This window comes from Muscardinus avellanarius, assembly GCF_963383645.1.
Source record: "Muscardinus avellanarius genome assembly, chromosome: 14".
Taxonomy (NCBI): Eukaryota; Metazoa; Chordata; class Mammalia; order Rodentia; family Gliridae; genus Muscardinus; species Muscardinus avellanarius.
Window position 1 is genome coordinate 92,561,734 of NC_137800.1, and position 12,654 is coordinate 92,574,387.

At 52.6% G+C, this 12,654-nt stretch overlaps 1 protein-coding gene across 2 annotated transcripts in view; it reads left to right on the forward strand.

Annotated features, from left to right (window-relative positions):
- Nucleotides 1-12,293, forward strand: part of ZFAND3 (zinc finger AN1-type containing 3) — a gene marked incomplete at both ends in the record, with an annotated part of 238,664 nt that extends 226,371 nt beyond the window's left edge. For both annotated transcript variants that reach the window (XM_080710853.1, XM_080710854.1), the window contains one exon: nt 12,139-12,293. In XM_080710853.1, the coding sequence (XP_080566979.1) occupies nt 12,139-12,293 (155 nt within the window). The remainder of the gene's footprint in view (nt 1-12,138) is intronic.
- Nucleotides 12,294-12,654: the final 361 nt, after the last annotated feature.

Sequence of the window (12,654 nt, forward strand, 5' to 3'; positions counted from 1 at the left end):
AGAGCAGCGGGGCTAAGAAGAGGTGTCTGGTTCTTTCCCCCGAAGCAAACAAGACCAGAAGATGCAAACCTGCAGTGGCAGGCCCAGGAAGAATCAGAAATCTGTGAAAGTTTCGCCCTTTGTTGCCTTCTTCCTTTCTCAGCAAACTTTTGCCTAGTTATTTGTATTCCCCACTTAATCTTTGCTGCTCTCGTCTTAAACCAATAGTCCCTCAGTTGCCATCAGTAATTGCCAGCTGAGATGTGAGAGCAAAATAAATCCCCTTCTCCTGAACACGAGCTCCACACAGCCAGCAGATTAGTGAGCAGAGGCTCGGGGACCCAGTCTGCCAGCTGGCCGTACAGGGCTCAGAGTGTTTCCTCCCGGAGGCTGCCTGCCTCCACCCTGCCCTGGGGCCCTCGAGACCAGCAAATGGACACCACACCTACCCGCCAGCCAAGGGCTCCTGCCTGTGTGGACAGACGTGTGTGTGTATGGGGTGGGGGTGGGGGGTAGCTGGGGCTTGAACCTGGGGCATTCTACCTCCACGCCACACATCCAGCCTTTTTTTTTTTTTTTTTTTTTTTGTGGGTCTGGGAATGGAACCCAGGGGTATTCGACCTCTGAGCTACACCCCCTGCCCTATTTTTTATTCTTTATTTTTTTTGAAACAGGGTCTCACTAAGTAGCAGGCGGCCTCGCTAAGTAGCTGAGGCTGTCTACGAACCGCGATCCTCTGGTCTCAGCCTCCCGAATGCTGGGATTACAAGTGTGTGCCACCATGCCCGGCTCCTAGCCTTATTTTTTTATTTTTATGGTTGATGATAGTCTCACTACTTGTTGAGGCTGTCCTCGAACCTGCAATTCTCTTGTCTAACTTCCCAAGTATTGGGATTACAAGCATGCGCCACCACACCTGGCTGACAGACTGTGTGTGTGTGTGTGTGTGTGTGTGTGTGTGTGTGTGTGTGTGTGTGTGTGTGGTACTGGGGTTCTTGGAAGCCCTTCTACCTCCAGGCTACACTCCCAGACCTACTTTTTTTTGATATATTTTTATTTGGAAATGGTCTCTTAAGCCAGCACGGCTGGCTTCGAACCTGCATGATCCTCCTGTCTCTGCCTCCCCAGCGTGGGGATGACAAGCGTGCGCCACCACGCCCAGCTGACAGGCATGTTTTAATCCCTCCTGGGTAGATACGTAGGGGTAGCATTGTCAGGTACACCTTTAACATTTTAAGAAAGTACTTAAAGCTGGGTGTGGTGGTGCCCACCTGTAGTCCCAGCAACTCAGGAGGCCAAGGCAGGTGGACTGTTTGAGACCAACCAGGGCAACATAGCAGGACCCTGTCTCCAAACCCCACCCCCAAGAAACAGAACAAAACTGGCAAAACTTCCCAGGAGGCTCCGCGCCCGTCCACGGTCCTGGCCGCCTAGCGCAGGGCTCCAGTCCCGGGCTTTGGACCGTTGGGCCTTTTGGTGCTAGGACTTCATGGTGTTATATGTTCATTTCCATAATGACCAGGGACTCACATATCTTCATAGTCTGTTCGGCCACAACTTTCGTCCTCCAGTGGGGGTGCATACGTGTGTATTTTACTGGGGACTGAAACCAGAAGCATTCTACCACTGACCCCCCCCCCAAAACAGGGCCCCCATAAGTTACCATGCACTGGCCCCAAACCTGAACTCCTTCCGTCTCTACCTCTCAAATACTGAGATTATAATATTATAGGCATACACCACCACACCTGTCTTTATTTTATCCATTTAGCAAAAAAAAATTTTTTTTTGTAATAAATTTATTCCTAGCTGGGCATGATGGTACATACCTGTAATCCCAGTACTTAGGAGGCTGGATGTGTACAGATTCAAGGGCAGCCTTAACAAATGTAGGAAGACTCCCAGCAACCTAGTGAGACCCTATTTTATTTTATTTTATTTTAGTGGTACTGAGGATTGAACTGAGGGGCATTCTACCTCAGAGTTACACTCCCAGTCCTTTTTTTTATGTTTTATTTTTGAAACAAAGTCTCACTGAGTTGCAGAGGGCCTCACTAAGTAGCTGAGGCTGGCCGTGAACGCAATCCTTGTTGTCTCAGCCTCCGGGTACTGGGATTGCAAGTGTGCGCCACTTACCCAGCTTCAGGTTTTTTTTTTTGTTTTTTTTTTTGGTGGGTCTAGAGATGGAACCTGGGGGCATTCTCTCCCCCCTTGTGACACCCCCTACTGCCCTATTTTTTATTCTTTATTTTGAAACAGGGTTTCACTAAGTTGTGGAGGGCCTCACTAAGTAGCTGAGGCTGTCTGTGAACTGCCATCCTCCGGTCTCAGCCTCCCGAATGCTGGCATTACAAGTGTACGCCACCACACCTGGCCAAAATTTAAAAAAAAAAAAATAGTGTGTAGTTTGTAAATAGAATGCCACTGGGTTTGATTTCAAATACTACTAAGAGAAAAGCTGCTAAGTGTCTTAGGTGTTTTTTTTTTTAATTGATATTGTGGGTGGAATTTTTATTTTCAAAGCTGGGCTCAGTTTATCCCAGTACTTAGGCTGAGACAGGAGGATCGCAGGTTTGAGGACAGCCTCAGCAAGTGGTGAGACTGTCCTCAACCTAGTTTCAAAGTAAGAATAAATTAGAACTGGGGGTGCAGCTCAGAGGTGGAATTCCCTGTTGCGTCTTTTTATCCTATGGACTCACTAGATTTATCTACTAGGCCCTGCGTGCTTAGCTCGCGACAGGCTCCTGGCTGTGCTAAGCCTGAGGGCGCCTCGTGTGAGTAGATGCAAATCTGGGGAGCCTGTGGGAGATGCAGCCATGCTCCCAACCCTTTGATCCAGGTCCAGTTTTACTGTTGTTCCTCGGTTGGCCCCTGGGCCTTGTGCCTGCCGGCCAGGCCTCTGACCAGTGGTGCGCCCTGCCTGGGCGCTAGCACTCGAGCTTGGGAGGCTCCCCAGCCCAGTGCGGCTCATCTTCTCAGCAGGAGCTTTAGCCCTGCCAGCTGCCTGTCCTGGCCACGGCCTCCTGCCCGCCGCCGTCTCCACGGGACCCAGGGCTCTGCTCTCACGTGCCCCATCCCCAGGCCTCCTTGCGTGCTGACGCCCTGACCCCCAGCCTCTCCTTAGCTACCTCGGTCTCCAAAGCCTTGCTCAGCCTTCGGTCACTGCAGGGAGCCCCGGCAGCAAAGCCTTACCAGGCTGCACCAGTGGTACAATATGTACAGGAAGCAGTGTGTTGGCAAAGTAATGGGAGTTTTTAAATAATAAGAATACTCAGTTTTGCCAAGGAGATGTCTTCCCAGAGCATTTAAAGTGTGGCTAGCCCCCGTGCTCGGCACACCCCGTGCAGACCACTGCTGCGCTGTCCCTGTGGGCTCCCGCTGCCTCCCTCCCTGCTGCACCGACACTTCTTTAGGTATTGGGGAGCCGCTCCAGAGGCTGATAGACTTTCTGTCCACCTGAAGGACTCCTTTGATCATGGAAAACACAGAAGTAATTTGAGACCTGAGGGAGTTACTGGAAATTTCAAATGAGTGAGATTTGGTATCAGTCCCGCACCGCTCTCTCTTCTGCAAGCCGCTCTGCGCCTGCTTGAGCGCAGTGGCGTGGCTGGCCTCACCTCGCGCCTCCAGAAGCAAGGCCATTCCGTGGCCCGAGGACCTGGTGTGGGACGTGGAGGGTGGAGTCGTGTCTGCCTGCATGTTCCCTCCGGAAGCCCTCGCAGATCTGGTCATCTTTAAACCAGGCCCTGAGCCCTGGCCTCTCCTGGGTGGTGCGGTCTCTTCTCCATGGAGGACGGCTCCTGTCCACGTAGGTCTCGGCGCATGTCGCAGTCATCTCCCCGCGCAGCGGTTCCCTGGGTCCCCAGCTCCAGCTGCAGAGCCTGCTGCACACGGTGCTTAGCGCCGACAGCCCCGTGGCCCACGCGGCTCCCCGGGTACGCACGGTGCACTAGTGCCCGCCCTTGTGCACCGTCGTTGGCTCCTTAGGAAAGCGTGTTGAACAAGTGGTATCTCCATGTTTGTGGAGGTGAAAACTCAAAATTTTGACTCAGAAATCCAAGGAAATACTTGGGCTTTGAGCCCAGGTCTGTCGAGCCCCCAGAATCCGTGTGTAGCTAAGCTACGCTCAGCCCTGTTTTGCTTTTTACTTGAAACGGCCTCACTGAGTTGATCAGGTGGCCTCAGACCTGCCATCTTCCTGCCTCAGCCCCCACACGCTGAGGTTCCGGGCGCGCGCCGCCATGCCTGGCTTTTCCCGCTTTGCCCGTCGGGCCCGAGCCGTCGGAGAGGCCGACTGTAGCGAGGGCAGTCTGTATTTTCAGACATACAGAATTTAGCCCGTTCTTAACCTCCACCCCAGCTCTGTTTACTTTTTAACTCACTTTAAAATGTCATGACCGGGCCGGGCGTGGTGGCGCACGCTTGTAATCCCCACGCTTGGGAGGCAGAGACAGGAGGATCGCGCGGGTTCGAAGCCAGCCACGTGCGCTGGCTTAAGAGACCCTGTTTCCAAATAAAAATGTAAAAATAGGTCTGGGAGTGTAGCCCGGAGGTAGAAGGGCTTCCGGGAACCCCAGTACCACCAAAAAACCCACAAAAAACAAAATGTCATGACCGGGTCTTGCTAAGTTGCTGGCCTGGAGCTGCGGTCCTGCAGCCTTTCCTCCTGAGCAGCTGGGATGACGGGGCGTGGTGTGTTACCACGTGTGCAAGACCCCGAGCACTGGCCTGTGTCCCCGCGGCCTTGGCCCTCACCCGCAGTCGCCCTTCTCGGTGCTCTGGTATTGCTTCCTGTGACCTTCGGCGGTTTTCCTCTTTGTGTCTGGAGCTGTCTTTGAAGGGATGGGTGGATAGTGACTTCTTTCCGTCTGCTCCATCCAGCCCTAGTGTACGTCTTGACTTCTTGGGCCTGAGAGCTTCTCCCTGCAGTCTGCCAGCACTGGAGCCAGATCCTCTGAGTATTGGGTGAGGTTCTGTAGCACCTTCCTCCGAGAAGCTCAGTATCAGTGAAGGTTGTTTTGCTTCTGGAAAGCAGACCAAGGGCCTGGGTGTGGTCACATGACAGCCCTTACTCCTCAGCACTGGGGTCCACGGCCTCACCGCCCGCCAGGAGCTGGGATCCAGGTGAGCAGCGGCAGAGGCTGTGGTGCTGGCCTGACCGTGGCCTCTTCCAAGAGGGAGTGTGCAGGGGAGAAGCCCTGGCACCTTCTGGAAGGCCCTCAGAGGTCAGCCCTCCGGCCCTTCTGCTCAGGACCCAGGGCTGGCACAGCAGGTGGTGTGCTCCCAAGGGAGCAAGCCCTGGGAGGCCAGTGCACTCAAGCCTGAGTGGCTGAGCTGACCCTGATGCCCTGGAGTGCAGCAGGCCCCTCGCTGCCCCGCCTAAAGCAGCGGGCGGCTGCTGCTCTAGTCCTGCTCAGCGCCCCGTTTGTGACCGGTCCCTGCTCGGTAGAAAGTGGGCCCTGCAGGCAGGAGACAGGAGCAGTCACCAGCCCCAGAGCCACTGAGGCCCCTTGAGAATCAGAAATGCACAGGGAAACCAAGGTAAGGGGAGAGAAGAAGTGGAGAAGGGCCGTGGAGGTGCATGGGCCCGCCACGCCGTCCGAGCCTCTGTGGGAGCTGTCTGCTGGGCTCTGGTGGAGCGGCCCTGGCGCCGTCACAGGCCTCAGCCTCTGTTGCATATGCTGAGGACTGCGGTGCTGGGAGACACGTGACCCCGCCCGTTGGGGAACCCCACTCTCAGTCTCCCTGCGCTGTCCAGGGCAGGCCGTTTCAAGGAGTTTAATCATTATTCTGAACATAGTGGGGAGCCATTGAAGGGTTTTAAGCAAAGAAGACATGATCTGGTTTACATTTTTAAAATAGCCCCCTGGGAGAACTGCAGGAACACACGCGTGTGCATAGTCGGTGGTCACGGTCTCTGGGGAAGGTAGCTAGGGCGTGAGATGAGAGACCTACTTTTTCCTGAATTTTTTTTTTTTTTATTGGTGCACTGTATTCATACATCATAGTGGAATACAGACTTTTGTAGACATACATGCACACATCGCCCAGTCAGCCCCCACCCGATCCCCACCCCATTCCCTCCCCATCCCTCCTTCCCATGCTTGGCTTAGTGGTTGACATCTAGTATTATAGCAATTTATCCAAAATTAAAAATGATAATCTCACATAACAGTTTCATTTGTCTGATACCAAGCTTTTGATGACTTAAAGATAACATTTCAATATTTCTTTTTACTTTCTTTCTTACCAGAGAATATTTTTTTCTATTTTTTAGGTGAAACTATCATATATTTATATATTTATTTTTCAGGAAAAAAAATCTATCCTAATATGGAATATGGACTCTAGATACCCAAAACGATCTTGAAAAAGAACAAAGCTAGAAGATATATATTTTCTGATTTCAAACCATATAAAGCTACAATAATTGAAACAGTGTAGTACTATTCTAAAGGCAGATCTATAAACCATTGGAGTTAAATAAAAGCCTAGAGCTAAATTCTTCCCTATATTGTCAAGTTATTTTTGACAAAGTTTCCACGAAGATTTGGTGGTGGAAATAATAATCTTTTAACTAAATATTGTTGAAACATAATAATTACATGGAAAAGAATAAAGTTGGACCCTTACCTAATCCCATATACAAATATTAACTCAAAATAGATAAAAGACGTAAATATAAATCTTAAGACTATAAACTTTTAGGAGAAAATCTGGGTCATAAAACCTCACAACATTGAAATTGGCAGTGATTTCTTGGATATGATTTCAATGGCACAGGCAACAGAAGAGTATACAAACTCCCTAAAAAATAAAAAGAAATTGTATATCCAAAGACAATGTAAACAGAGTTAACAGTTACTAATAGAATGGGATAAAATATTTCCAAATGCTATATCTGAAGGTATATTAATATTCCAACTAGAAATCCTAAAAATTAACAACAATAAAGGCAAACAATACCATTTAGAGATAGGTAAAAGACTAACATAAGTAATGAATCTCCACAGATAACCAATCTTAGTTGATAATCTCTTTGAGTATTTTCTCTAGTGCTGGTTTTGAAGACAAAAATTCCTTCAGTTTCTGTTTGTCATGGAAGCTTCTTATTTCTCCATCTAATTTGATAGAAAGTTTTGCTGGGTAGGAAATTTTTGGCTGGAAGTTGTTTTCTTTCAGAGTTTGGAATATGTTACTCCAAGCCCTTCTGGCTCTCATGACTTGGTTTGGGAAGTCTGGAGTGATTCTAATTGGTTTGCCTCTGAATGTCACTTGGCCCTTTGTTTTTGTTGCCTTTAAGATTCTCTGCTTGGCTTCCACATTGGTCATTTTGACAATTATGCGGCGTGGGGATCCTCTTCTCCGATCCTGTCCAAAGGGAGTTCTATAAGTTTCCTGGACCTGCGTATTGACCTCTTGCTCTATGTCTGGAAAATTTTCTGCTATCAATTCCTTGAAGAGATTGTTGATCCCTTTGGATTCACTTTCTTTTCCCTCCTCTATTCCAATTATTCTTAGGTTAGCTCTCTTAAAATGGGCCCATATTTCTTCAATATCAGATTCCTGCTGTCGGATATTTTTTTCTAGATTAGAAACTATGCGTTCATTTTTGGAATGATCATCTTCTAAGAGCGAGATTCTGTTCTCCATGTGGTCTAATCAGTTGTTTGTGCTTTGAATTGAGGCCTTTACTTCATTAATTGCATCCTTTATCTCTTTTTGACTCTCTCTGAGTTCTTTTCGAAGCACCTCTATTATTTCTACAGTTATTTTCCTGATTTGATCTTCTAGAAATCTCTGATTTTCTGTTTTATCGGGTTCTGATGTTGTGGGGTTGTGGGCATTCATTGCTCCAGTATTATTCCTCTTTCCCATGATTTCGGAAGTTTGTGCCTTCTCTGGGTTCTTCCCTTGGGTCACTATGACTTCACTTAAGGTGTTCTGGATCTCGAGTCAGTAGTATCTCAGACCCCACTACTCCTTTACTGGGTTGTATCACAGAGTCTCCGACCCAGAGAGTCGATAGAGGCTGCTTTAGACTGTGGGGGGTGCCAGGTTGCACGTTCTCCTATGGTGTGATATCTCTGCCACCGCCCCTCCCCCACTGGGTCAAGTCCCAGGGAGTGCAGTACTGGGATTTCTCCTCTGTGGCCCGCAATTTGACTCACTGTTCTTGAGTACGCAGATGTAGCCGTACTGGATTCGGTGAATTCTCTGCTGCTGCCGCCGGTGGCAATATGGCACCGCTGCTACGCCCTCGGCCGTGAGGCTGGCGTATTTCTTCTTGGTTTTGATTTCCACTCTGAATCCCTGCAGCGTGTGCTGATCTCAGCCACTGGGAGCTTTAGATTTTACCTGCGGCGAGAAATCCCGCCTGGCTGTTCTGCAGCGGCTCACCTCGGCTTGCTGTAGCCGTCCGGTGAATTCACCGCTGCCGCCGGCTGTATGGCGCTGCTGCCGCATCCTCGGGCATGAGGCCGGTGTATCTCCTCTGTGGCTCTGAGCTCTGTTCTCAGTGCGCTTTCTCTCTGGAGCCTGGTGATTTTTTTGTTTCTCTGGTGATGGCGTTTTCTGGCTATGAAAGGCGCTGATTTTGTGGTAATGGAGATTAGTTGTTAGCGGGGCTCTTAAGCCCCGCTTTTCTCTGTCGCCATCTTCCCGGAAGTCTGTATAGTCTTTTTCCTGAATATTACTTTGTACAATTTGAATTCTATTATATTCATATATTCCGTTACTACATTCAAAGATAAATTGACGTATATGAAGCAACTGTCTCTCAGGTGACTTCTCTAATGGCAGGCCCCAGAACCCCTGACCCCCGTGGGTGCCTGAGAGGGAGGTGGAGGCAGCAGCAGGGCTCTGCAGACCGAACTCTGTCTTCACTCCATCAGCCGCGAAGCACACGCCTACCACAGGGCCTTTGCACGTGATGGGGATGTGGGCAGATTCAGAACACTTAGAGAAAGGGGAGACGCTCTTGTATAGAGTGAAAGAGAGCTGGAGAGTGAGTCCCGGCTTGGCTGCAGCGGCAGCTGAGTGGACAGTTTGCCCTTCACTGGGTGGGGAGGTGTGGGGATGTGCAGACTCAGGCCGACAGGGCTGAGGTTCTGCTGGACATGCCGCAGTTGAGGTCTTTACCAGCAGCCTCTGAGGGGCACCGGGTGGTGGGAGTGAGGGGAGTCATGGGTGGAAGCAGACTGAGGAGGCCTTGCCTTTGAGAGTCTACTTAGCCTGGGTCCCGTGAGCGCCCATAGGAAGAAAGGCAAAGCTGGGAGTGTGGGCTTCGTGGTGACTTCAGAGGCACCGGGGTCTCCAGGAGCAGCAGCCAACGGGTGGGCCGAGGCCAAGCGTCCAGGGCACAGGGGGGCAGGGTTGGGAGCTGGACCTTGGGCTTGGGCACGCCCTCTCGGCACGCACTTGCTTGTCCCTGAGGTTCAGAGACCAGTGTCTTTGTGACCAGCCTGTTGCCCGTTCACTTGGCCAAAGCGTCCTGAGTGAACCGCCTGCTGCGGGCCCGGGGCTGTGTGGTTGGCCGGGAACCCTGACTGTCAGCAGGCAAGTCTGGTGACGGCGACCTGAGACGTCCAGGTGCCGTGGAAGCGTGTGACCGGCACACCTGGCCTGCGGTCTAGACCTCCCTGAGGGAGGGGGCCAGGGAGGAGGGACTGCGGCTGTCCCCGACTGACCGGATGGCACAGCGGAGCAGAGGCAGCCTGCGTTTGGCACTTGGAAATGGGATCCTCAGGACGCGGAGTCGAGTGAGGGGTGGTCAGCTGCGCCGGAGGAGACCCAGGCTGGCGGGAGAGCAGCCCGGGTCCTACCTGAGACCCTCGGGGCTCTGGCATGGCCAGGACACAAGTCGAGGACTGGAGGCAGAGGCGCGGCACTGCAGAGAAGAGCCAGAATCCTTAGCCCACGCAGCTAGAGGAGAGTGCCGGCTGAGACCGAAAAAGAGCCCAACCCGGGCTCATTTTGATCTTTCGAGGACAATAGATGAGTTGCCACCAGGGGTGGTCAGCTGTTGCAGGAGCTCAGGTGAGGGCGAGGATCCTTGGGCGGGCCTCCGGTGTGGGCTCAGGTCTGCGGTGCGCAGAGCCCCAGCTGCTCCCCCGGGACGCCGCGTGTACATAAAGAGCTTTGAGCACGGAGCCCCTGTTTCCACAGACAGGGCAGCAGGCCGCGTGGGACCTGTGACTAAAGCTCAGGTTTCGTGAAGGTGGAGAAAGGCCCGCTCATAAACTCAGCATGGCCCTTTCGCGTTACCGTGGTACAGCCCAAAAGCTTGCAGAGAACCTTCATTCTGAAGAGCTGAACAGGGAGCCAGTGAGAGCACGGGGAGGGGGCAGGCTCCTGCCTTGCTGGCCCTGCCTGGGAAGAACCGGCCCTGCCTGCTGGGGGGGGTTGCGGGCTGTCACCACGGCCTTGGGAAGTTTCCCTGTCCTCTCTTGGTGTCCCAAACCACGGAGCACTTTCCAGCTGTCTTACATAGTCCTATATTTAAATTGGGTTTCCCTGCAGTTTGCATGTCTCCAAGGAGTCTGTACTGAGCTTGTCTCCCAGCATGCACTGGTAGCCTGTTAAACAGGTTTGGGAGAGGGAGAGGGAGTGTGCACACCACGTGTTTGGAGCAGGATGTCCATGCTTGCTCTCCCTGGTCAGCAGGGGCCTCTCAGAGGGGATGGGAACCGCATCTCGGGGCGGGGGGGAAGCACACGGGCACTGCTCAGAGCAGAGGACCCACCACCCGGGAGCGGGCAGCCGGTCCAGAGCAGCTGGACCATTGCAGACATTTTTTCTTTAATGCCCATTACAGCCCCATTTTGTGGAACAGCCGAGGCTCCGAAGGGTCCAGTGGCCACCAGCTGTCAGAGCCACACAGCTGGAACCTGGATCCAGCACTGACTCAGTAGTGTATTATCCTGAGAGAGATGGGTGGCAGGGCGAGGAGGGGCTGAGCGCCAGGCTCTCTCAGCCCCACCCATCTCTGCACTGCCTGGGGCCTGGGAGAGGCCAGCAGAGGAGCCTGGGTGTGGGCTTCCCTTCCACCCGTGGCTCTGGGGAGAAAGATGTAGCTTGTTACTGGATGTCGTCTTGACCCACGGCCACTCGACATCTCTGCGACTCGACTCGGAAGCGGGCTCTCGCCTGCACAGGTCTCTGGGGATCCGGCTCCATCAGAGAATGGCACGCCCGGAACGCCCTTCAAGTCCTGCTGAGGAGAGGACAAGAGAGAAGGTCTTAAGGGACACGGGGGCCACCGAGGCTCCTGGCTGCTCAGACACCAAGGGGCAGATGGGCGGTGCTGCCGCCCCTGGGTGGCATTTACAGAGCCCGTCAGCGTCCTGTGGCCAGAGCTGCTGGCGGCTCTCCTGAGGGTTGTTGCCTTTTGGTTTCGTGGGTATGTATGTGGCACTGGGAATTGGACCTAGGGGCACTCTGCAGCTACCACCCCAGCCCTGTTTTGGTTTTTATTTTGAAAGTGTCTCACTAGGTTGCCGAGGCTGTCCATTGAGCTTCCCAAGCACTGGGATTCCAAGTGTGGCCACCTGGCTTCTCTTACTTTCAAAGTGCAGGTTCACCTCTAGATAAACACACTGAAGGTGTGCTTGGAGGAGAGGTGTCTTGAGCCGCAGTGCTCTTGGTGCCCTGGGCGCCTGCCCTGCCCCTAGGTGACAAGGACAAGGTCTGCCCAGGCTGAAGCCTCCGCCCTTCCATAGCCCACAGCTAGAGCTCAGCATTTCTCTTCTTCATTCTCCTTTGTGAGCCCCCGCTCACTCAAGGGCTGTTTTGGTCACTCCCACCATCCCCCCAAGCCCTGGTGGTACAGGAGGTAGAATGTAATTGAAGCCATATTACCCTTTCTCCTCCCTCTGTGCCTCCTGCAAATGGTGCTGTCCTGTGAAGGAAGGAAGTGCTGAGCTGCAGCCCTGTGCGCCCCCACCGGCCAGGGGGCCGGGGCCGGGAGGTCACAGCCCAGCAGGCTCCCAGGGAAAGGACCACTCTGGGTCTCTTGGAGCAGCCTCGCCCTTCCCCACTGAGCAGCTGTGGGTGTGAAGTGTGGCCCGCCAGTTAGTTCCAAGGTGTGCTGGTGAGCTTCAGCAGCAGGAGGCCCTGCTGAGCGCGCCAGGCCTGACTCCTCTCTTCTCCCCGCTGCAGGTTACGTGTTCTGCATGTTGCACCGCCTCCCTGAGCAGCACGACTGTACATTCGACCACATGGGCCGTGGCCGAGAGGAAGCCATCATGAAAATGGTGAAACTGGACCGGAAAGTGGGGCGTTCCTGCCAGCGCATTGGGGAGGGGTGCTCCTGAAGGCCAGGCACGGCCTCCACACGACGCTGTTCTTAGTCACTAATGTTAGCCTTATTTAGGACAAAGTCAGCCAGACACCTTGTACTGGGCACGCGTCAGACTACAGCCAGTCTGTCTCCTTTCTTTAGCCAGCCATCCTGGTACTGTAGTTTAGGGGTTGATGGTGGTTGAAATTGATTTCTGGCTGGTTACTAAGGTGCCTGCTAGCCATTGTATAAAATTAAAACATGAACGGTATTTTTTTTGAGCATGGCTAGTGGATTAAAAACAACACATAGCTGTCACTGCTGGAGTCAAACTTATAAAAAGCCTTAAGCAGAAAGTGTTCCAGATGGAGACCTTAGAGGCGTGGAAGCTGGTG